At 39.7% G+C, this 25,772-nt stretch overlaps 1 protein-coding gene and 1 long non-coding RNA gene across 3 annotated transcripts in view; one reads left to right on the top strand and one right to left on the bottom strand.

Moving 5' to 3' along the window:
- The window catches only part of LOC117803755, a 121,618-nt gene extending 115,262 nt beyond the window's left edge, over positions 1 to 6,356 (top strand). The window contains exon 4 of the long non-coding RNA XR_004627810.1: positions 489 to 6,356. This is a non-coding gene — a long non-coding RNA (uncharacterized LOC117803755). The remainder of the gene's footprint in view (positions 1 to 488) is intronic.
- UMAD1 (UBAP1-MVB12-associated (UMA) domain containing 1) overlaps positions 1 to 25,772 on the bottom strand; it is a 224,589-nt gene that overhangs the window by 54,647 nt on the left and 144,170 nt on the right. For both annotated transcript variants that reach the window (XM_002919820.4, XM_034668141.1), the window contains one exon: positions 15,688 to 15,761. In XM_002919820.4, coding sequence (XP_002919866.2) covers positions 15,688 to 15,761 — 74 coding nt within the window. The remainder of the gene's footprint in view (positions 1 to 15,687; positions 15,762 to 25,772) is intronic.

Below are 25,772 nucleotides of genomic sequence, written 5' to 3'. Positions count from 1 at the left end.
TGGCCCTTATGAAATGACAAAAGACAGCTTAAGGGCTTGCATGCTAAACCAAAACCCAACAAACCATTTTAAAGAGCTGAAGCAGGGATGATCATTAGTAGAAAAATAAGTGACAGAGAGATGCAGGTATTTAATCCTCAAATCTGAACATTCGAAATTTAAAAGGCATAATATTTTTTTTTTAAAAAAATGAATGCCAGTTCATTTTTTCCTTCTCTCTCATGAGTTGTTAGAAAATTTTAATTTCAAGTTTGGGTTTTGATTTGACTGACAATTCCAGGTAATATATTAGGAATGAAAACCAAAACGTTCAGAGAATTATAAATGTTATAATCAACACCTAAAAAGATCTTGAGATACAAACAGAATAGTCCCCTAAACCACTGATGAGATGAACACATCAGAAAAAGTAAACCTTCTCATATTATGCTTTTATCCATAATTTATATATAATTGAACCTTAGACTCTCCTAATGTATCATTTTCAGATCTCATACTCTCCCCTGTGGCACCACCCTTCTGCGTCAGTAAGACTCCCTGACACTTAACTTGGGTAAGGAAAGCAGTGGTTAACTGATTCATTTGGTTAATTGATGGTTAACTTTGTGATGCCCTAAAATTTGCTTGAGTGACGATTACCTCTGAAAGACAGAGTTACAGCCTGCGAGCCTGGGCTTCAGGTATGGTCAACTATCTCGCACGATCTTGCAATGATGAGGCTTTAGAAGTGCAATACAATTTTTTTAAACCACAAATCTGCAGCAGAGTAATAACCCAGAGATTTTCAGACATGGAGAACATTTAACAGAGCTTTGGCCAAAACAGGTGTTCAAGAAGTATTCATTGACATAAATGAAATGGTCTGATAGTTCAAAAGTGCTCTTCGATAAGAAGCCAGGGAATTAGAATTTATTAAGCAGGCTAATCAGGTTTCAGTTAGGCAATGACAAAGATGCCAATGCGAAGTTACTCAGAGATCTTCTGGTGACTAAATAACCTTATGCTAGAATCTGAATACATTTTTCTTTCAGAGCAAAACCGCAACTAAGTTGAAAGCACAGAATACTGGTTTTGGTTCTCAATGTCAATAGGCATGAAGCAGAGGTTTAAAGACAAACAAATAAACATGTACACCCATGGAGATTTATCCAACTGAAAATGGTACACACCTCTTTTTCATCTGCTTCAGTGGCCCTTTTGCACACTTGATTTCTGCAGGGTCTTTGTAGGTATGATGTACAACGGACTGTATGAGGTACATTGACTCAGACTTGCGAGTTCACTGTGGCACTGGCTGCCCAGGCCCTGGTTAACTAAAATGCCACTATATTGCTTCCTTATTTCCTTCCTTCAACAGCTAAATCTGACACTGATTTCATGTAAGCATTGTTTTGAGGCTCTGGGATTTCAGCAATAAATAAGACCGTGAAAATCGCAGCTTTCATTAATCTTCTATTCTTCCAGTAATTACCTATACCTTGCCAGATACAGCACATCTAAGCAACTGCTGAATGTAAATGTTCGACATATTAGAAATTGGGAATTAAAAATTTAAGAAGTAGCAATAATATTCATGGTTTGAAGACAATCTTCAGATACTTATCATGTACTTAATTTTCGTGCAAGAAAGTCTTGTATTAAATAGCTAAAAGGGACAAAACACATACAGAAAGATATTTAGGAATCACGTGGGAATAAAAGGCACAACACAGGGAATACAGACAGTGGTGCTGTAATCGTGTTGTGTGGTGACAGATGGAGGCTCCACATACGGTGGGCACAGTATAATGTATAGACTTGTCAAATCACTCTGAAATGAATGCAACATCGTGTTTGTCAACTACACTCAAATTAAAAATTTTAAATAAAAGATACTTAGGAATCACTAAAAAGTAAGAGGAAAAATGTTTTGAATCACTTAAATAATTTAAAATGTGTCTTCCGTCAGGAATGGATGCTCACAACAGACAATATAAAGGAAAAACACTGAATACATAACTGGGTTTTGAGGAAAGGCCTAATACATAATAGAGCTAAGAGCTCCTTTAGGATTTGGGAATCAGACTCATCACTGAGCTGGCCTAATGGGACTGATTAAAGATAAACCTGAGGGGGTGCCTGGCTGGCTCAGTCGGTAGAACATGCGACTCTCGATCTCCAGGTTGTGAGTTTGAGCCCCGTGTTGGGTGTAGAGATTACTTAAAAATAAAATCTTTCAAAAATAATAATAAATAAAGATAACCTGAAAAACTAATAGAAGCCATGGAAGAACTTGGTGAGAACAGTTCAATGCAGGGAGATGGGAGTGATTTTACATACACACTCCCGTTAATCCAGCATTAAAAGAATAAAGAACTTGCCCAAAGTTATGGTGTTTCAGGGCTAGAATAATGAATTAGGCAACAAATTATTCTGTCTTAGGTCTAACCTAAATGTTCACTCCTGTACACAACCAGCATTAAACATTTATTGAGTGATTGACCTATGCCAGGCACAGTGCTAGGCACAAGGAACACAATGCTGAATCAACCAGGATTCCCTACTTCATGATGGTTTTGGTCATGACACAAGGAGCTAGAACACAGGCACGTAACGACATTGAGGAAGCAGAAGAGAGGACCTTGCCTGAAGGAGACAAAGATGGCATCAAAAATGAAAGATACTTGAGCAGAGGTCTGAGGATGAATCGGGATCTTCCAGATGAACATGAGGGGTAAAAGATAAAGAAGGCTCTCCAGGAAGAGAAGAGAATTGCACATATAAACTCCAAGGAAGGGAATACGTTCACGGCATGGTAAGAAACTCTCTATGGTGACACAGAATGACCTGGATGTGTATACGCAGCAAGGCAGATCATAAAGGGACATGCACCTCAAAGTTACTGGATTTTATCCTGGAAGCAGCTGAAGAGCCCCTAACGCCATCAGGTAAGGCAGCTCTGTGGTCATATCTGTGGGCAAATGGACTGAATGACGGTAAGACTGAGGACCAGGAGGCCATTTCAGAAACCCTTCGCAATAGTCAATGTGAGAGAGAATTAGCCCTGAACTACTGCAGCTGCAGCGGGGAGGGGGAGGACAGGGCAGGTAAGTGAGGTGGAAGCAAAGCAACTGGGTGACCAACTGGGTTCAGAGTGGAGGAAGAGGAAGAAGTCAAGGAAAATTCCCTAGCTTCTGACTTGAGAAGATACCTGCCTCCATATCACATCGTTCTGTCAGCTTTCAATTTTGGATTCTGGCTTCCTGAGGTTGGTCACTGCTGCTTTGCCACATTCCCTTTGTCCTAAAGAAATGTCCCTAGGCGCTATTGACTCTAGAGGCAGAAATACAGAGGCAGCTGCCCCCACCTCTGAGTGGTGGTGATGAGGGGGAAGCACCACCTGTGCCTCTCCCAGCCTCCTCTATACAGCCCTCAGCAACCGACAGCAGCGACCCTTTACGTGATGCTCTGTTTAATTCTGTACATAAATAATAAGGTCAAAATACAGTTATTACAGACCCCAGTAGTACAAGGCATTATGGAAAAATAAAAGCCAAGTACAAGAGCAGGTTTCTTGAGAGTTCTATAGGAATGCCATACGGTGCAAAGCAAAGATTTTGTGGTTTGTCAGGTGTGAATCTGACTTCTGGCTCCATTACTGATACTGGCTGTGTGACCCTGGAAAATGGATATTCTTGAGACTTGGTGGCCTCCTCAGTAAAACAGATAACATAGCCTATCTCATCTGTAGAAATTAATGAGGTAATATATGTAAAACTCCTGTTAGCACCATGCCTAACATCATAGATTCAAAAGATAATAATAAATATCCTTATTTCACATTCCCCTTGACTACTCAAAGACCTCCTGCCTCCAAAGAGAGTCCAGTTATCAACAATGGGTATTTCTCTACTTCCCTCACTCCCATCCACACTGATGTCTATTGTTAGGAAAACGAAGTTTCTAAAAGCAAAAGAGGATCATACCTATGTCAGAAACTGTTACAGTCCATCCAATACTCATCTTTCCATTTCCTCCTCATTAATGAAAGCTGATTTTGCTGGGGGTAGCAAAGTACCAAGTTAAAAACATTTCCCAGGCTCCATTGTTTTGCTAGAGAGGTTTTGGAACGTTTCTGGTCACAAGTACTTTCATTCTCCCTTCATTCTCCTTCCTTTTTCCAACTTCCTAAAAACTGGATACTGGTGGCTGGAGCTACAGTAGCCATCTTGCAAACTATGAGGAAAAGATCAAGACTCATAGGACATCGGTCTTGACAAACTTGAGTTCCTGAAACAGTGCTTCCATCACCTTCCCAGAGATTTTTCATCACAAGGGACAAATAAAGCCCTAATTTAAGCTGCTGCCTTTCAGGTGTTTATAACTTTCATTTGAGCACAATTCCTGATTTAATCCCTTCAACCCTACTTTAGTATGATTTTCAAGGCATTAACCATAATTTCCTTCCAACTGAAAAAGAAACAAACATTTATTGAGTGTCCAGTATATGTCAGACACTGTGTATATAGGACATATAAATAAAAATTATATTGACTCATTTAAGTCTTACAGTAACCCTGCAACGTAAGTACTTCCATTCACATTTTATAGCAAGGGGATCCGAAGATCTAAGATGCTAAGTATTATCTAAAGCACCATGCTGATTCCTGGAGAAGCCAAGATCCGAGCTCCAGGTCTGTCTGGTGATAGCGTTTACCCTTTGGCCACACTCCATGCTTCTGCAGGGGTCCTGTGAATTCACCACTGTGAGAAATCATGACTCCCAAGACAGTGTCTCTAAATGAGGCAGTCACTTTTCCTAGGTCTTCCATACTTATATCTAAAATCCAACTAGTAAACCATCTAAAAAGTATGTCTAGAGAATGGAAAAAAAAAAGTGTGTGTAGAAGGAGGTGACAGAGTGACTGATGGAGCAAGTAGCGTGAGTTACAAGTGCTGAAGGCACACTCTGCCTGAGAGCAGCTGACGCTCTGGAAAGGAGGCTCCTTTTACCTCTCTCCTCCAGTCAACAACCCTGAAGAAATCACACTGACTGGAGATCAGGGTGTGAGGCTGAGGCATGGTAGGGACATTAAGTAAGGTGCCCCGTGTCCATACATTGTCACAGTAAAAAACGCATGTATAATTTTATCACATATTAAAAAAAAAAAGGAGGAATGAAAGAAAATTAAAATTGTATGTGTGTGTGTATACATATATATCTTATAACCTAGTATGTATGTGTATCTCTTACAACCTAGCAAAAAGCACACATGAAATATAGACTTATATAAGCATTACATAAATACACTTACATGTGTGCAAATTTTAACCCTTTCCTCTACACACTGACTCTGAAGCAGCTAACAAGATTCACAATACATTTAAAAATGATGTACAGGAAAAATAGAGAAGCGTGGAAAAGAGGAAAATAAGTATGCAAATATATATTCTACAGAATTCTCAATAATTCCTAAAATGGAGCTGTACATTTAGATCTGAGCTTCCTCCTGCCAAAGGAAAACAGAAAAAAACGATGAGGCACAGACTTCACAATGGCCCTGAGATAAAGGGAATATTACCACCTTAGGAGAAGCAAAATATTTTCAGTTCATACAAAAGCAATAAGAAACCAGAAGACCTGAGTGGGACTTGACACGGGGGGAACTGTGTAATGTAGTAGACAATGTCTTAGTAATTCCCTCAGAATAAACGTCATAGAGTATTCCACACAACAGTTTCTCTGAGTCACTCAGTCAAGCTGAAAAGCGGTTCAGGGCCGGCAATCTGTGCAGGATGAAGGCAATGAGAGAGAGATACACTCTGACAGACTGGCTGGATCTAGCAACGAATCCCAGAACATCTAGGTGAACAAACAGCATGTTCTGGCAATTACTCTCCAACCAAAACCAGCTTAAGAAGTAGGATTATGCAACAGTCCACACACACTTTTCAGTTCAGAAGTTCTGAGCAAGTTTTTATGGGCTTTTTATTACTATGTCAACGATACTTCCGTCCACCATGGCTGTGCCCTCAGGTAGAGTATATGCCAGTCTCTCCAAGTGGCATAAAAAGGGAGAAAAATGTGGGGTTGCTATTAATTTAAAAAAACTTACAGCTTTTGGGTTTTACATTAGGAGGTCCTAGTACATATACTCTCTAGTATATAACTGGTGGTTACATATAATAGAGAAGATTTACCCATAATCACACCCATAATGATTTCTTAACTAATTTAAAAGGCAATGTGTGAAAGGCAAGTGCCTAAGGATATGACATCCTAAAAGTGGACATTAAACAATCCTTGAATGCGTGGAAATTAATGTTAATTATTGAACAGGGTAGAACACAGAAGTTCATTTGAAAAAAAAAAAAAAGACACATGTAAGGAACAGTGCCTGCCAGGTCTGGAAAGCAATGGCAAGATCAATGCAAACTTAGCTGAGCTTCACGACAATGTAACTTTTTTTTCTGTATTCATATGGGTGCACCCTCATAAGCGTATTCACACCAAAAGTCCTCAGTAAGGTACAAAGAAGAATATTCAGAAAATGCCAATTAGGCCAAATACATATCTGCGTGCTACTTTTCCATTGCAAAAGAGTCAGATGAAACATCTCTCAAAAAAGAATCTCTAGTTGAAGACAACATAAATACGGCTGTGCTTCAATTTAAACTCTCTATGCAGTTACAAGAAGTTACGACTGTAACATGAACCGAAGGAGGAAAAAATAAGGACCATTTGTTACTAATTAAAAAACAGGGGATTAGAAAAAAGATGGCTATGGGAAATAGAGAACAGTTGTTCTCCCGACATGGACCTCTCACCCTGCTGATTTTGTGGTTTTTAAAACTATAAAAGTGGGAAAGCTGGAAAAATGACAACAAAATGGTGCCCAAAATATAAACAGAATATCCTATATACTTTTAAAAATAATATTTTCTAATCTGGAGATAGAAAACTAGATTTGCGAAGCAAAAAGCTAGTTTATGTCCACATTTTGGTTCCTCCTCTGCACATATATAATAAACACATATGGGATCTAATGCAGCTCCACGCAATGCAGTGACAAGGTTCCAGTTCTTTGATTCTAATTGCAATCAACTGCCATAAGTCAGCAGATGAGGCAGGTGGTTAAAGTTATACAGCTTTAACAAACTAAGATTGCTGAAGTTAAATAAATATCATTGTGGTCACTTTAAGCTACCTAGCTTCATCAAGCAGAGCTACAAAAGCAGCAGGTTAGCTGGCTTCTGGCAAGGAATAATTGGTGCTGGGCCACAGACGGTGTACATGAGCAGGAACATTGCGTAAAACTCACATGACTGGCTCACCCACACCATATGTGCGTTTTGGATGGAAACAGGGGCAGCTCTCATACACCTCGCACAGTTTGGCCTTACTGACTAGGATGAATGAACATTATGTTTCAGTGTTCTAGTTAACCCCAATGGAAACCAGGAAACATCAGAATTATGACCTTTCAATTATAATTTTTTCCAGTGAAAATGAAATTAGGACAAAGACGGAGCGGTAACAAAAATATACAAGTTTGGGGGCGCCTGANGCGTTTTGGATGGAAACAGGGGCAGCTCTCATACACCTCGCACAGTTTGGCCTTACTGACTAGGATGAATGAACATTATGTTTCAGTGTTCTAGTTAACCCCAATGGAAACCAGGAAACATCAGAATTATGACCTTTCAATTATAATTTTTTCCAGTGAAAATGAAATTAGGACAAAGACGGAGCGGTAACAAAAATATACAAGTTTGAAGTTATAGAAAAGATCTTTACAAACTCTGATAAGCCTGCCTCAAGTTAATTCATCTTGCCAGTGTTTGGGCAATCAACAACCTATGCTAATCTGATTGTCAAATATAAAAGTCAAAAGTTTATAGATCTACAGAAATAAGAACGTGTTTTAATTGTTCTTTACCAGTGGCCCAAGACAGACCTTATAAGCAAGAGCAAGGACCTTGGAAGTAGTTTTTGCAGTCTGACAATTTACCAGCCAGGACTGCTGGACCATTCCTTCCTAACAAGCATAAAAGTTGATTAATGAATGCCTAAAATCTTCATTATGCGGCAGATCCCACACCTTCCCATCCATCACCGCCTCCTCGCCACCATCACAGTAGTAACATAAAGGTTGGCATTTGGTGGCACAAATCCCAATTCGCTTTCCAAAGAGGTGAAGAGCCAGGATTTCTGGGGAAGAAAAAAGTCTCAGATACTGCATCTAACCCACATACACCTATTTCATTGACAGAATGAACCTGAAGAGAACCTTGTCAGCGGGTCCCAGATGATACATTTGGTGAGCAGGGGAGTGCCCCCAAATGTACTTTCTACTATATTATATGGTGCAATAACTCAAATGAAAATAAAGAGGAGAGAAATGCACTCTACAAAATCTTCTTCCCAAAGGGTATCTTGTATGAGGAGGATAAACACATTAAAGAATTAAATTTACCATTTAAATGACATAATCCAACTGTGCTTCATTTCCCAGTAAATCAGAAATCTGAAAAGGTTTTGTATTAGGGGAAACAAAAAACAAAGATCCTTACACTCATCCAATAAAATTATATTCTCATAATCTAATTATTATAAAGGGAGAAACGATGTTCAACTAAGTGTCTCAACATCATAAAGAAAAAAAGCAAGGTTTTTAGACAAACACATGTTTAAACTGGTAGCCCACAACATATTTTGGGGGGAAATATGACTTTGTAGCTGACACAATGACACTGACAGGTTGATCAACTAGAAAAGTTCGGGCCTTGTGATTTCCAATGAGATGTGAAGAATAACCTCCAAGTCACCTCACTCTTCTCCCTGCTGGAAAGGCCCCTGGGTGAGAGGACAGATGTTTTGACAAATCATGATCAGATGTGGTGCTCTGTGATCAACTAATTAAGGGATCTTAAACCTAAATGAGCCAAGGCAGAAACATCCCAACATATCTCCCAAGGATCATCCTCAATAGCCAGCTCCATTGTTTTTGCTGCCACATAAAATAGTTCTTCTAGTAAGCAAGATCTGCCCTCGAGTGAATACATCACTTCCTCATCACCAGCCTAACACTTAAAATAGAAGATGCACTCATTACAGACAAACTGGAAAATAAGAGCACTGGAAAGAATGATTGAACCCATACAGCTATCATCCCAAAGGCAACTACCCTTAATGCTTTTATGTACCACATCATCTTTTTCTGCACAGTTTTTACATGGCAATAATACTGTATATACAATTCTGTACCTCATATTTTTATTTTTATTTTTATTTTATTTATTTTTTTTTTAAAGATTTTATTGATTTATTCGACAGAGATAGAGACAGCCAGCGAGAGAGGGAACACAAGCAGGGGGAGTGGGAGAGGAAGAAGCAGGCTCACAGCAGAGGAGCCTGATGTGGGGCTCGATCCCATAACGCCGGCATCACGCCCTGAGCCGAAGGCAGACGCTTAACCACTGTGCCACCCAGGCGCCCCTGTACCTCATATTTTTAACTGAAGTTATGAAACCAAGAGTTTTTATATTTTATTGAAAACTAATCACAAATTGCATTTAAGAAAACTGAAAAATATTCCATTGAATGAACTACCATCTTTTTTTTTTTTTTTTTTTTTGCATGTAGAACTTCTTGGGGATTGAAAAGATTATTTTCTTAGAATAGAATCCTAGAAGTGGAATTACTGTCAAAATATATTAACGTTTTTATGGCTCTTGATACTTATTGCCAAAATGCTTTCCAAAAATGGTTGTACCAATTCAAACGGCCTTCAATATCAATACCCATTATACCTGTATTTGGACTGTGACTATCCTGAGAATAAATAAGTTTCATAGTCATCTTTAAAACCCCAATACTTTAAATTAATAAACTTAGATGCTATGTTATACAAGAACATTCTTAAAGCCGAAATCCTGACACCCGGTAGATGAACGTTTGTTCTTAAAATCTTCTTGAAAATCACTCCCTCCAATCCCCTTTTTGCTGCACCACAGGAACTGAATTCTTTTCTACACAGAACCCAATCTTTAATGTGATCATCTTATTCCCCTTTTAAGAAATGGTAACCAGTCTTTATCATATGGAATTTACAAAGCTCAAGGATATTTTCAGTCATTTTAATGACTATCTGAAATAAAAACAAGGAAATTAATCCCTACAGAGTCTGAAGGCTCCTCCACTCTGTTAAAAGACTTAAGGGAAGTGCAAAAACACATTAGAAGAAAAGTGGAAATGTTTCAATAATATGTGCATTCCATGCCTTTCTAAACAAACAAACAAAAAACCTTTTGTTTCCTAAATTACTGAACTGTGAATTCCACAGGAAACTCAACTATTTTCAAATACATAAATTTAAAAAGAGACACAAATTCAGTATACGACATTGAGAAGTACGCTTGAAATGAGCTGAACAAAGTCCCCCAAATATTTACTTCACTTTCCAGGGATTCTAGTATTCTGCACTTAACAGTTTTAGCAAGCATTTTGTTGTTGCTATCTCAATTACTGTTTTGCAATTGCTGTCTATTAAATTTCCTACCACAAATTGGCTGTAAGATTGTTTTAGGTCGTCATTAAGAAATTTATATTAAGTATGCAATAAGCTACTTTGGTTAACAGAAGCTGAGAGGGGATATTAGTGTCACAGTTTATTATTATAAATAATTTTTGTGTCTTCTGTCAGCATAACCACACTAGTATCTCAATACCACCAGCTGATAATAATCTTTATAAATCCTACTTTGCAGCTATACCATCTGTTAGTTATTATTTTATATGTGTCTCCATATGCATATGTGAATTAGTTGTCACTCAAGACAAATATATAAATAGAATTGTGGTTTTGTGGGGAGATTTTTAATTGGCTTGTTTTTGTGTTTTGTTATCTTTTGGCCAGTAAACTAAATAAATAAACATATTCCTCAGTTTTGGAAACCAAAACTAAATGCAAATTTAAAAATAATTTTTGGAGACAAATACATTTAAATTCAATACACACTTAATCTAAAAGTATCTACTAAAACTAGGTTGAAATTAATAGTCACCAAAATTGGATATAATTAAAGAACCTGAAATTTACATATTCATAGCTCTTGAAATATATCTACAAAACCAAAAAAGAACAGGCCCACTAGTAAATTAGTAGCTAATATGGTTCCAGTTTTCACAATACAAAACACTTCCCATGACTGATGATTTGAAAATAATGACTAATTACTTGTTTACTTGTAATGTTTATTTCCCTGAAAAGAGGAGTCATAATGGCAAAAATTCAAAACGGGGCCCCCTGTGAATCTGTGGGTTTATCCCCCTGAGCTGTAAGTAACAGGCTCCTAGACTGGCAGAAGGCAGTAAGTAGCAGCAACATCATTACAACGCATGACCAAAATTCACCCAGAAAGGCAACAAGAAAAAAAAGAAGGAACAGAAGGAGATGGATAATCCTCCAATTGGAATTAGTTCCAAATTATAACGCTTCCCCCAAGTACTAGAGTCTAATGATTTTCATTTCAGTAAGCCCAAACACGGGCTATAGAGGCTCACACTCTCCACACTGAAAACATGAATTCTCTTAAAAGCTACCAGTGGCTCTTAAAACATTGACTAAAGGGCAACGTGAGAGTAACCATATTTGATGACTGGATGGTTCAATATGTCCTTAAGTTATCCTATTTTAGGTGACGATGCTCTGTGATCATATTGGGGGAACACCAAGGTAGAAACAGTAGCAACTACTTACAATCTTCATTGAGAGAAACCCTAAAATATTTAGGGAAGGGGACTGAAGATGACAAGTACACTGAGAAATTATGTTTTTCTGCAATGAATATCATATTACTTTCAGTTCACAAAGTACAACGTTCCACTAATTACTTAATACAAATAAATACACTGCCTTCCATAGTCTTTTGTGTAAACACATGAAGATATCTCATATCCCTCTGTAAAAATGAACTTATTTGATGTCCAAACCAGATCTCTTTTTTGCACATTATATTCTGCCTAGATGCTAGAATTTCCATGATGTCGGGAGAGAGCTCTGTCTGGAGAGGGAACACAATTTTTAAGTGTACTTGGGCTATGAAGTATAAGGAAAAATATCACAGACTACTTAAAATATTCTAACTGCCATCAAAACTACAGTGTGTCACAGGCCAAGCTACATTCACTTCTTAACCCTTTATCATCTACCAATGAGGTTCCTGTGTGGAAAGTCATTTCATACCATGATTTGCCCCTGTATTTCTAAAATATTCTTTTTTTCCCCAAGTTTTCATTAAAATGTTTTTTTTTTTTTAAAGATTTTATTTATTTATTTGACAGAGATAGAGACAGCCAGCGAGAGAGGGAACGCAAGCAGGGGGAGTGGGAGAGGAAGAAGCAGGCTCATAGCAGAAGAGCCTGATGTGGCTCGATCCCACAACGCCAGGATCACGCCCTGAGCCGAAGGCAGACGCTTAACCGCTGTGCCACCCAGGCGCCCCTCATTAAAATGTTCTTATTGAAGGATCTCATTAAGGAATTTCACAGGAATTTATCACATAGGAATTCACTGTATAAATGGTAAGACCAATTTTTTTCAAGGTCCTAAGCTCACCTATTGCCTGAGGCCTCTCTCCACTCTCCCTCCCTAATGACACCTCTTCCTTCGGCTGAAATCTCACTTATCTTTGCAGTTACGGAGTTAAAGGAACTTATTTAATCCATGTTATATTACAGTGATTTGTGGCACTTTCTAATTTTTCCACGAATAGATTGAGAATTTCTGCTTCGGTTGCTAAGAATCAGAGTCGCATGTATATTACACCCTCTCCACCCCAGGTCCAACAAGTCCCTGGGAATAGCAGGCAATCTCGATGTTTATCTGAACTCCCCCAAAAACCTGTTTCGATATACTAAAAACCAATGGTTCTCCAATGGTTCCTTAGAAAAGGGAGTTTATATTTTGGCAATTAAAGTGTTATTTTTAGGCATTATGGAACCCACACTAATTTACCAAACATATTCTCATTATAAATAATATTTCAACATTTCCTGTATAGCCACTAAAAATTAAAATAGAATCCTTCCTGCTCGGTACAACAGTTACAATTTCCTAATCAGATGTCTATTTTTAAAAAAAATTATTTATTTATTTGACAGAGAGAGAGAGAAGCAGGCTCCCCGCTGAGGAGGGGGCCCGATGAGGAGCTCCATGCCAGGACCCCAGATCATGACCTGAGCCAAAGGCAGATGCTTAACCGACTGAGCCACCCAGGCTCCCCCGCCTCCCCCCCCTTTTTTTTTTTTCCAACTAACTGAAATCATTACACTTTTCCCTGGTTATGTAGTAAGAGTGCCAAAAATAATGTAAATTAATAGATTTTTGTGGGTAATTCCTAAGAAATAAGAAAGCTTTTTCTTTTTATAGTGATAAAGAGAAAAAAACCCAACTATGTGTTTATAGTGTAAGGGGAAAAACAGGATTAATAGGATTAAATGAAGAGACTCCCAAGACAGCATTTGCAGAAGACTGCTTATCTGCTCATTTATGCATCCCAGAATCACTGACAGGGCATCTCTGTCACACCACATGCGTCTGACAGTATGTTGCTGGCTGAAGCTAGTTCACTAAGCTGGAGGCTCCACCTTCCAGGAACTGACACTTTGGTGAAGTCATAAAGACAACACAAGTAGTACGAGGACACTGGGGTTATCTCTGGCTGGGAGCGCAGCGAAAAGAGTTCATTAGGGAGGTGCCATTTGAACAGCATTTTGGTTTTAAGCTTTATTCTGCAGGTTTCAAGGCATTTGAGGGGCCTGACGTCACAAAACCTGCTGGTGGTTTTCAGAAAGGGATTTGCGAAATAAACTGCTCATCTAGTAACAGTCTAGTGAGCAGAGGAAGACCTTGATGGAGAATGAGAAACCAGACCTGGAAGATATTTGTGAGCCAGAATCAATAAGACTTGATAGACTTGATAAAGAGATGGAGGAGAATGAGTCAACATGACACGTGGAGGCCTTTAACTTGGCAAGCCGATGATGACATGACAGGAAATCTTCATTATCACTAACACGTACTTACTGAGCACCTTCCACGTTCCAGACACTTTTCTAGGCCCAGAGAGTCTGGTAGTACAGACAGATAGTACACAAATGAATAATCGGAGAAGTAATAAACTTGATGAAAGAAGTAAAACAGGGTTATGTGACGGCGACCGGGGGAAAGAGACACTTTAGCTGAGGTAGTCATGAAAAGTGACATTTGACCAAATACCTGAATGACCTTCCGGTAACAAAGGGAGAGCAAATGCAAAGGCTGAGGTGGGAAGGAGCTTAACATGACCAGGGACAGAACAGTAGCTGGGGCTTGGGGGTGTGGGGAGAAAGGAGATGGGAGAACGTTTATGCTAGTTACAGTGGGAAGCAGGCAGGTTTTCAGCCAAGGAGTGACGTGATCTGATTCGGATCTCCGTCTCCTGTGTGGAGAACGGTCTTAAGGGAGAAGAACGGGGGTCAGTGTGGTGACGCAGTCTAGGGTTCTCACAGTGCCGGTGCTGAGAGGAGGTCAGATTTTAGATGTAGAGGGAGAGGTGACAGGGCTTACGGTCGGGCTGCATGTGGAGCGTGAGTAAGAGAGGAGCCGGGACCCCTCAGGGGTTTTGATTCTAAACCACTGTAGAGAGGGTGTGATGCTGTTACACACAGATGGTGAAAACCTGAGCAGAGAGAACCTTCAGGGTGTTGGGGCTGGGAATCAACCAGTCTTCTTCAGTTGCGTAAAGGCCAAACTGCCTAGAAACTTGTCAGTGAAATGGCATATACAGTCTGGAGCTCAGGGGAGAGGTCTCGCGGAGATACACTTGGGGAGTCCTCAGCCTCTTCGAGAATTTAAAGCCACGACTGGATAAGATTCATCTTGAGCAATCGTGACTGTATTCATCCATTCATTTAACAAATCTTTTCAAACTGCCTATTCTGCGCTAGGCTTTAGGCTACAGAGATGAGCCAAACAGGCCAGGTCCCTGAGCTCTCTAGCTGGATGCAGCAACACCGTCCTGTGCTACAAAAAGAATATAAATAGGGGTGTGTCACCATGTAGAAAGTTCCAAAATTCATGGCTATCTCTTGTACCCTAATAATTAACATTCCCCCTAAATCATAAAAATGATTATTTTAGTGAGTAAATCGTGTTAGTATGCTTCCACATAGCATATGGAAGTATCTGAATTACATTTTGAAGTACCCACAAGGAAGAAATCATTTTCTTATATGGAAAAGAACAAATGCACTAGTCTTTCTACCAAACAATGTCAAGGAGTACACTTGGATGCTGGAAATAGTAATGTAATACAGTTCTCAATAGGTTATTTTCAAACTGTTCTCTATAGCTTCATATATTATTTATTCCAATGTATTAGAAAATAGTCACTCAATTAAGAATACTTCGAATGTTTTAACTTAAGTGCTCTTTTCCTCTGTTTTCAACTGAAGGTTTCCATTTCCAGCATCAGGAAAAGCTTAGCCCTGGTGAGACCACTCCCTGTACTGCCATCCCTGACTTTCAGCAAATCACCTGTTTTCTTTGTCCCAGGCACCTGTCTGCAGAGCAGGAGCAGAAGTTACCATTTACCCTCAGAGGTATAGATAATCATACTGACTTGTTAGCTTCAACCCAAAAGAAGTTACTGAGTTTCACTTACCTCCAAAGGTTGGCTGTCTTCGGCTTCTGAAGTTTTACCTTTTGCTGCCTTTCTTTGCTCATGTGCTGTATCTCCTATGAAGAGAAAAAATAAAAACAAAAACAAAATCTTTACCATACCCTTGAAGCCAAATTGTCTTCTATTCATTTAAAATATCTTTTGTTACTATACGTTTCACATTCTGGAAACGACGACTATTTCCTTTGTTACAGAGTAAGTTAATTTTTAAGAATGGTAATTTTATAAAGGTTCCAGAAATCATATGTACATATACATACACACAACCTAAACCAGAGATGTAGCCTGCTTTAACAGAGATTTGCTCTGGAAAAGTTCGTATTTCATAAATCAAGTCATATTTCAAATAAACTAGGAAAGCTTATGACTTAAGGAAGATAAGGCAAATTATTTTAAAATTAAAAGTCTTTATAATATAAGTAACTGTCTTCCAAATTAGTTTTTTAAATAAGGTTTACTCGTTATAAGTGTTTACTTGTGTGTCTCTAGATTTGCCTCAGAGTAGATATGTATATTTGCATATAATAATTAACCAAACATCAAACAATCTTTACAGAAGGGAAGAACAATAAACAAATTTATAAATTAGCCTTTGCTTAATACTTTGACTCCTAAGGCTGATGCCTGGGTGGGTTATATTACTAAATGAAGTTGGTAACTAGGCTGACTCCAAGGACATGGGACAGACACAAACATAGGTACGTGTAAGCATAATTTAATTTAATGGCCTATTTTAATTTATTAACTATCACTAATGATCTGTGATTAACACATGGTAGGTACAGAAACAATTAATCAGAGGTTGATTTAGTAATTTGTAAACTGCACTTCCCATAAAATTAGGCCAGCTCAGGAATGCCCACAACAGGGAAGATTACAAAATTCATAGATGATGACTTGGCCAACACTAAAGGTTAGGAATTTGTTATTAAGGAAGGTCATAAGTCCTGGTTGGAGATAACAAAGTATGCAAGTCCTGGCTGAGCTTAACTTTTTTTATGAAACATGAAAGTTTAGCACACCATTGCCGATAATCAAGGAAGAGCCTCACTGAAATTTTAAGGAATTAAATAAACCTGTTAAATTCTAAAATCATGAGGAATTATGGGGTGCCTGGGTGGCTCAGTTGGTTAAGGGTCTGACTCTTGCTTTTGGCTTAGGGCATGATCTCAGGGTTGTGAGAGCCATCCCTGTGCCAGCTCCTTCTTCCTCTGCCCTTCCCCTATACTCTCTCTAAAATAAATCTTTAAAAAATAAAATGCAAGCACTCAATCAATGCATATTTCAGCTTAGAAGCTCTGTTCTCAGCTATGTGCAACATTATTATCGTTGGCAAGACTTACCACATAATAGGTGTTCAATAAATACTGGCTGAATAAATTAGTGAACTTCTCTTTATAGTTTCTAGTCTTTAAAACTGAGATAAAATATTAAATGCTATGTAAATAAAAGCTGTATTTGAGCATTTACTTAATGTCCTTCTAAAACATATTTATTAGGGGCGCTTGGGTGGCTCAGTCGTTAAGCATCTGCCTTCGGCTCAGGGCGTGATCCCAGGGTCCTGGGATCAAGCCCCGCACCGGGCTCCCTGCTCTGCTGGGAAGCCTGCTTCTTCCTCTCCCACTCCCCCTGCTTGTGTTCCCTCTGTCGCTGGCTGTCTCTCTGTCAAATAAATAAATAAAAATCTTAAAAATAAATAAATAAATAAAACATTTATTAAACTTAAAAGGCAACTATATTAAGTACCAGTAGGGTGTATTGCTTCTAGGGATCCATGATTGTGGCATAACTTATTAGATTTTAAACAGTTAATGATTATTTATAAGGGGGGAAAAAACATCATACCAAAACAAAAGTATCAGGAACTTTTGGGTTATGTCTACAGGATAACAAAGTTAATAACTGTTAAGTGAAAAATTTACATCAAACTACTTTTGTGACCCATCAAGTCAAACTATTTTGACTGATTTTGCAAGTGCTTGTTTAAACTGACCATTTACTGGCATAGATATCTAAGAGAACCTGCTTTTCAGAAATCTCTCTTCTCTGAAAGTTAGGGACAAGATCATCAACCCCCAGTTTACAGGTGGCAAAACCCATGCCCGGGGAGTGTCGTTGGCTTGGCTAACAACGTGAGGCCACAGGAGGTAATACAAGGCTCTCTATACATTAAGGTCAGAGTGTGTTTAATGACTCACATGCCTGATGCTTACCATATGTATTGTCCAATACGAAAGGTCATCTACTCAAGAGTTTTTACCTTTTCAAATGATTATTGCTCTACCCTATAGCCACACAAACACTATTTGGGCTAAAATCATTCAACACAAAGTCAGCGCTTACTTTGCCATTTTCTGACTTCAAGCTGTGTTTCTGTACGAAACTTTCTCCATTCCTCCCTACTGCCTGAATAACCAGAAAGGTTATCAGCCGGTGTTCCTGACATCACACAACACATCTGCCTGGAAGCGATCGTAGAATCACTATTTACTGAAATGCCATGTCTGGCGATGACTCAGATAGGACAATAACTGATTACAAGGAAAAATGCCATCTGCGAGATTATTCTCTATAAACAAAGGCACAAAATGAAAACTGCACAAACCACAAACAGAAAAGAACAGGTCACAGTGAAATATAATTTTTGAAGGTTTCTTCTTCCCACTGAAGAATTATTTTATCATGAGAAACATTCAGTTATTTTCTCTAATTTTTTATAACCCCCACAAAAGTTACATACTTCACCAATAAAGAAAGACGCATGGACAAATGTGAAATAAGGTACTTTAGTTCTCAAATTATCCATTAACTCTTGATTTATACACTGGATGGATTAAACATCATTTGCAAATCAGCTGTTTAAAACAAACAGAACCCCCAGGGACAGAGGCACTCAGTGACTTGCCCCAAGTCTCCCAGGTAGAAGGCAGAAACGATGGGAGCAGAACCTAGTCTCTAACATTTCTAGGGACTCTTTGGTCTGGTAGAAGGTTCCAATGGATGTGGGCTAACGTGGAAGAATCAAGTCTGAGTTACAGAACAGTGAAGAGAAGGGCCCAAGGATCCGAAAGGGAGCTCTGAACGCAGGATCTTGTGCTGCTCCAACCCTCTGGGCCCCTAGACACTTCTCTCAACTCCTTTTTTCTTCCATAAGCCCCACAGATGATCTGTTCTCTTCCCTTTCCACTGACGATGCCAAACACTTCTGACCACAGCAAGCCTCTTCCCATCTTTCAAAGCAAATACAGCACCCTTGATAGCTTTCCAGAAGTTTGTAAGGCTAGAAACAATTTCACAAAAAGCAACAACCCCTCTTATGTAACAACCATGCAATTTTCTTGGCTTAAAATGCAGTTTCTATTTAGAGTAAATAATAAAGGCTACCTATACATACTAAGGATGCTCTTTCGGAACTTAAAAGAGCTGGAGTGAAAGTCCTCTATATTTTAGATTAGGGATTGGCAAATTTTCCCCATAAAATGCTAGACAGTAAACATTCTAGACTTCATGGGTCCTACAGTTTCCGTCACAAAATTCTCAACTCTACCCTTGTGGCTGAGAACAGGCATAAACAATACAGAAACCAATCAATGTGGCTGTGTTCCAATAAAATTTATTTATAAAAACAAGTTTCAGGCTGTAGTTTCCTGATCCCTGTTTTTTAATTTTTTTTATGAAGTAATCACTATGTCCAACGTGGGGCTCAAACTCATGACCCTTGATCAAGAGTTGCATGCTCTACCAACTGAGCCAGCCAGGTGCCCCTCCTGATCCCTGATCTAGAGACTATATGTATTCCACCTTTTCTAGGATAAAAGGCTGAATTATGTTTGAGTTATTTGAGGAAACAAGCAAGGGGATGGTCATTAGAGTATCATTATGATCCTATTCTACTGGGTGAACTGGGTCAATGGCGGGGAGAAACGGTGGTGAAGAGTGACCACTCAGTATAAGGAGAAAAGGAGAGAAATCCCCAGTGATGGGAGAGGAACCCCAATGCCTATTTGGGTTACCCAGAGGAGACTTTCTGGCAGGAGAGGGGGTGAGGGAGTACCCTCACTCTTTAGGCCTCCTTCAATGTGGAGGAAGCTCTACTAACTTTAACCAAGGCCTCCCTCTACTTTCTAATCCATGGCTTGATCATTTGAGGGGCCTTTCACACATGACTCTGCCCCTGCTTCTTCTCCTTGAGAACGGGTGGACCACAGACAGCACATGGCTCTGTCTGCTCTGACCGTCCACAGAGACCTCCTCCCACCTGGGAAAGCCTGCCCCAGCCCAGCATTTTCTGTAACTGGATGGAACTCAATCTAATTCTGGGGTTCAGAAATCCATTTGGTCCTTGATGGAAGCCATATTCTTCAACATCAGTTCAATAGGCAATAAAAATGAGAATCTGGTCTCTATTTGGTGGGCTAATGATTAAATCTTATCTGGAGAAGAGGCATATTACTATTGGAAGGCCCTAGGGTCTAACAGGACTGGGAATGGGCTGATATGGACAGGGCTGGAGCCTACCTAAATATGAAAAGCTGTGAATACAGAAAACTGTTTTCCTTCCTTTAACTTGAGAAGAATTATATAGAACTGAGTATCTCAGAATGCAGTCTACAAAACACTAGTTTTGAGGGGTTCAGATGGAAAAAAGATTTCTATGGTCAAAAGTATAAGAAAAATCTGCAGAATGCATTCCCTTCCAGTTGATTTCCAATGCACTTAAACACGTGAAAGGCTCTGAGAAATTCTTCAGTAAAGAAACTTTAGGGGAGCCTGGGTGGGTAGCTCAGTTGGTTAAGTGTGAAACTCTTGATTTCAGCTCAGGTCAAGATCTCAGGGTGGTAAGATCAAGCCCGACATTGGGCTCCATGCTGGGTGTGAAGCCTGCCTGGGATTCTCTCTCTCTCTCCTTCTCCTTCTTCTGCACTTCCCTGTCCTCCCTCCCTCCGAAAGAAAGAAAGAAAGAAAGAAAGAAAGAAAGAAAGAAAGAAAAAGAAGAAAAGAAAAATTAATTTTAAAACTTTTTTCACAGTATATTTGACTATGGAGCATTTTATTCACCGGATACTCATTAAACATCTTGCAGAGGTCTATGAACAGAATATGGGAAATGTTGATAGCATGTTTCTGAAGTTAAAATTGATTATGAAATATATTATTCTTACCTGATTCTTCAGAAGACCCTCAAAATTGTCAAATTTGTTATTCAGCTTTCGAACATTCATTTTCCACGGTGCTAACCTACACTTACTTTCCTTTGGCTATCTTTTCACAACTCCCTATCAATTCATTCAATGGCATTTGGGGCAGACTAGCAGTATGTGACTGCATTCTACTACGGAATTCTGATTCCAGAACAGCTGATAATCCATGAAGGAGAACAGGGGAGCCAGGCACCTTGAAGACACAGGAGAAAGGCCCAGTGATCAGAAATATCTCCCCCACATATTCCACCAATTAGAGATTCATTAGGGTTAATGAGCTCCTCTTTTAAAATGCAAATACCCTCTGGGAGTGTTTGCTTATTAGTCATTCACCAAGTGAAGTAGTGGAAAGAACAGTGGAATGGCCACTCCATTAACTCCTTTTCATTCTTCAGTCTCACACTCATTATACAAGGCAGCCTGGCACTGTGGCAAGGGAATGGCTCTGGAATCTGACAGAACTCGACCCAAATCCTCTACCAAATCCATGACCTTGGGCAAGGTACTTAACTTCTCAGAGCCTCAATTTCCTCATCAGAAGAATGGGAATAATGATACATAATAAGGCTGCTATGAAGACTGAAGGAGGAAACATGTTAAATGCTAACGGCAGGGAAGAAGAGGGTGGAGCTGGGGCAAGATAGAGGTTTCATCTTCAGTGCTGGTGTCATCCGCCCTCCTGCCCTCGTCACCAGACTGTTGCTGGTACCCTCACAAAGGAGAGAGGATAGGGGAGGCCCTCACGTGTCATCTCATTTAGTGCTCTTGGCAGTGTCGTGAGGTAGGCTTTATTCTAGCCACATAAGAATGGCAGGCCTGCTGTTGGAGTCCAAGTCCGCCAACAATGCCAAATCATTACATAATCTCACGCTGCTTCCCATTACTTATCAAAACTGGAGTTATCCAACTCAGCTTAATACACTTTACACGGGAGTCTCCTCCAGTTCACATTAGTTTTCCCTTCCATGGTTTCCAATACCATCCATTTTACTCCCGTTTTCCACTACAATGAAGAAAGGAAGAAGAGACAGAAAGCAAAAGTACTAATTGCTGAAGACATGCTGCCCAGGAGCCCGCCGCTGTCAGGTCAGGATTCTGATGACAATTGTTATAACCCCATGAGAGAATGAGCCAAGAGGAACAGCTAAGCCATGGAGGGAGGGAACAAAGTTAGCAAACAAAAATGGGAAAAGGTTCAAGCTGACTAGGGATGAAAGAAAAGCAAATTAAAACGACACCAAGAATATGTTATCACACCAAAATGATTACACCCTGGATTCACTGAGGAGGGACTGCAGCTAACACAACGGCATCATTCTGACGATGAAGTGAATACTTGCTAAACGTCTGCTGATTTGACTGTGGCGGGTGTGGGGGGTGGGGAAGACAGACAGCTCCATGTACACACTTACCATGGGCTTACAAAAAGAAGGAATTATAAATGAATGTTAAGATATGAAAAAAAAATCTAAGGGTTCAATAGAACAAAAGGCAATCTACTTTTTACATTAGTGGGGATCTTAATTTTAATACATCTTGATATACAACTTTTAGGTATGTTAGATTTTAATTTTCTGACTGCTGTTAAAATCGCACAGCTAAAACCTTGCTTACTCCTTTAAAAGCTTAGGGGCGCATGAATAGTGAAACATGTTTACTCAGGAAGTAGGAGTATCAACAAATCCAACTGAGCAGTCCTCCCGGCCTGATCTCAAGTAACCTGTCGTAGGATTCCATGGATGTCTTTAGGTCTGAGTCCTGTTACTTTGTAGCTATGGGTAATAATTTTTCTGGAAGATCTTAAAGCAACCAAAAATATCCATTAAACTTTAGCACTATGTTAAATAGTTAAACCTAGGCATTCTTCCTTTTGGACTGGAAGACGAGAAATGCAAAGACCACCCCCCCGCCCCGCAATTAATTTTGTACAATACTGCATGATGCCGTACAAGTCTTCTTCAAAGGATTTCTGCTACTATCTTTCCTAAATCAGAGTAAACTTATATACTGTGAGAGTAAGTTCAGCTGACCATTCCTGACCCTGGATCCCAAAACGCTACTGAAAGAAAGCTTCATAAAGGGCCGCTCTGAGCCCTCCACTGACAACAGGTTCTATAGACTCTGTGAAAACAAACAGCACTGACACAAAAAGGATTTTCAGTGTGTATGGCTTGAAGCCAAACTTTCTAAAGAGAAAAGAGTAGGCTCCCTCTCCTAGGTTATCTGGTATCCTGAGACACAGACTCAAACGTGCTGCCTGTTGTGGGTAAAATGATGGCATTGATTTCTCACTAACAATCAACCTAGGTTGGAGAAGTATTGACATCACATCACTCACAGTCAGGAGTGCTGTCTCCTTTCCAACCAACAGAATAAACTTGTGAAATTACTGGTTGGTGTCGGGAGTTCTGCTCAGTCAGTTTTCAACACAGAAAAATAAGTGATCCCATGGGATCAAATATGCGTTTCAAACATAGCATCGATTGGTCCAATCAGAGCTATCAGGTAGGTAAGGTTCTCAATCTCTTGAAATTGAGTTCTTAGATTTAAAAAAAAGGGGGGGGGTTTAGTCTAGTAGAAAACTGCAAAGAAAATCTTTAGCAGAAACGAGAGCAGCATATAAAATATAATCAGCTTCAAGTTAAGTTTCATTCATTCAAGAATTATACGTTAAACACCTGCTATGTACTATATATCATGCCGGGCACCGTGTGAACTGTTGCAGTCCTATCCCTGCCCTCACATCATTTACATTTTCCTAGAAGGGATTTCAACAGAGCAAATGCAAGTCACAAAACCTGGCTGTAGAAATGAGCCCAAAACTAAAAAAACGGGAGTACCCAATCAGTTAAAGAACAGAAATTTGTATGGAGCACTCTGTGAGAAAGGCGGCTATTACAAAACCAAACTTCCTTACTATGGCTTTGCCCCCGCAGCCTCCACAGCTCCTTTCATTAGAGGAAAAAAAAAAAAAAGTATGTTATTAGTATCATTACTTTTAATGGAAGTCAAATATTAAACATGCTCCTGTATCACCCCAAAATTTGAAGAGAATATTTCTGAAAACACATCAACATTATTTGAAGAAAAGTTGATATTTAGAAGAAAATGAATCACCTGCAAACCACAGATCACCATCAGAAGCAAAACCACACACGGCAGATCTGATAAGAAGGCAAGATGTGATAACGGGATGAAGACAAAAAGCTTGATTTCAAAATGCAGAAGAACCTGGTTGGTTTTATCGAAAATGCCACGCTTGTCATTTGGCCATACAACATAAATGTGTAAAATCACCGTCCCGAGGGTTGCAATACACTGTGTCATATTTAAAATGTTCACTTAAGAAAAACAGAAGTGGTCCCTTTAAGAATTCAGGTAAACCTAGACACCACAAGGCTGAGGGAGGAAGTCCTAAACTGTTCACTGGCCCCTGACTGAAGCCGGCAGACAGCAACAGTGAACCACTTGGCATCCTCAGGAAGAAAGGGCCTTGAATTAAAAAGGGCCCAGATCAAAGTTTAGGGTTGCAAACTCAGGCCCGGGGCCATCCTTTGTTACATTTATAAAACTTGTAGTTGGGCTACAATATATAGACAGACTGGGAAAGAAAGTGTGTCATGGGATAGCCTGGGCTGAATGTGCCCCAAAGTAAGACAGGGGCTGAAAGTGGCAGGGAGCAGAGCCTTCATATGCATAAACAGAGGAAAATTCTGAGACCTCTCTCTGCCACGGGGGCAGTACATCTCACATTTCAGTGTGTGTAAGAATCACCAGGGGTGCAAATTCCTGAGTCTCACAAGACATTCAGAACTCTGGTGAAGCACCTCAGAATCAAAACCTCTAGCAAGCATTCCAGGAGATTCTAATGCAGTTGGTTCACGAACAACACTTTGAGAAACACCGAAGCCGACTTAGATAACCTCACATGGCTGACAGATTACCATCTGCCTAATTTTTGGAATGACTGTCCCCCCTCCCTCCTTCTCTCCTTCCCTCCCACATTGTTTAAATAGTTAGAGTCTGTATCTCTGTGTTAAGGTTGGGGCTCAATAAGATAAGTTCTCAAAAGAATTAAAAGCGGGGTCTTGGGGGCGCCTGGGTGGCACAGCAGTTGAGCATCTGCCTTCGGCTCAGGGCGTGATCCCGGCGTTGTGGGATCGAGCCCCACATCAGGCTCCTCTGCTAATGAGCCTGCTTCTTCCTCTCCCACTCCCCCTGCTTGTGTTCCCTCTCTCGCTGGCTGTCTCTATCTCTGTCAAATAAATAAATAAAATCTTTAAAAAAAAAAAAAAGCGGGGTCTTGAAGAAATGTCTGTACGTCCATGTTTAGAACAACACCATTCACAAGAGCCCAAAGGTGGAAGCAAACCAAGTGTCCATCAACAGATGAACAGATCCACAAAATGTGACACATGCAAACAACAGAACATTATTGAGCCTTGGAAGGGAATTCTGATGCGTGCTACAACATGAATGAACCTTGAAGACATTATGCTAAGTGAAATAAGTCAGTCCTGAAAAAGACAAATACTTTTTGATTCCATTTATCTGAGATGCCTAGAAGAGTCAAATTCATAGGGACAGAAAGTAGAATGGTGCCCGCCAGGGCAGGAGGAAGGGGGGAATGGAAAGATATTCAATAGGTACCAGAGTTTGAGTTTTTCAAGGCAGAGCTTATGTGTCTTTTACTGCAATTAAATGTAAAACATTTTTTAAAGATTTATTTATATCAGAGAGTGAGAGAGAAAGAGAGAGCACAGCAGAGAGAGAGAATGTCAAGCAGACTCCCCACTGAGCAAGGAGACTGATGTGGGCTCGATCTCATGACCCTGAGATGATGACCTGAGCCGAAATCAAGAGTTG

The sequence above is a fragment of the Ailuropoda melanoleuca genome, chromosome 1, assembly GCF_002007445.2.
Source record: "Ailuropoda melanoleuca isolate Jingjing chromosome 1, ASM200744v2, whole genome shotgun sequence".
Taxonomy (NCBI): Eukaryota; Metazoa; Chordata; class Mammalia; order Carnivora; family Ursidae; genus Ailuropoda; species Ailuropoda melanoleuca.
Note: the sequence above shows the minus strand (reverse complement) of the source record. Positions and strands in the feature narration are given on the sequence as shown.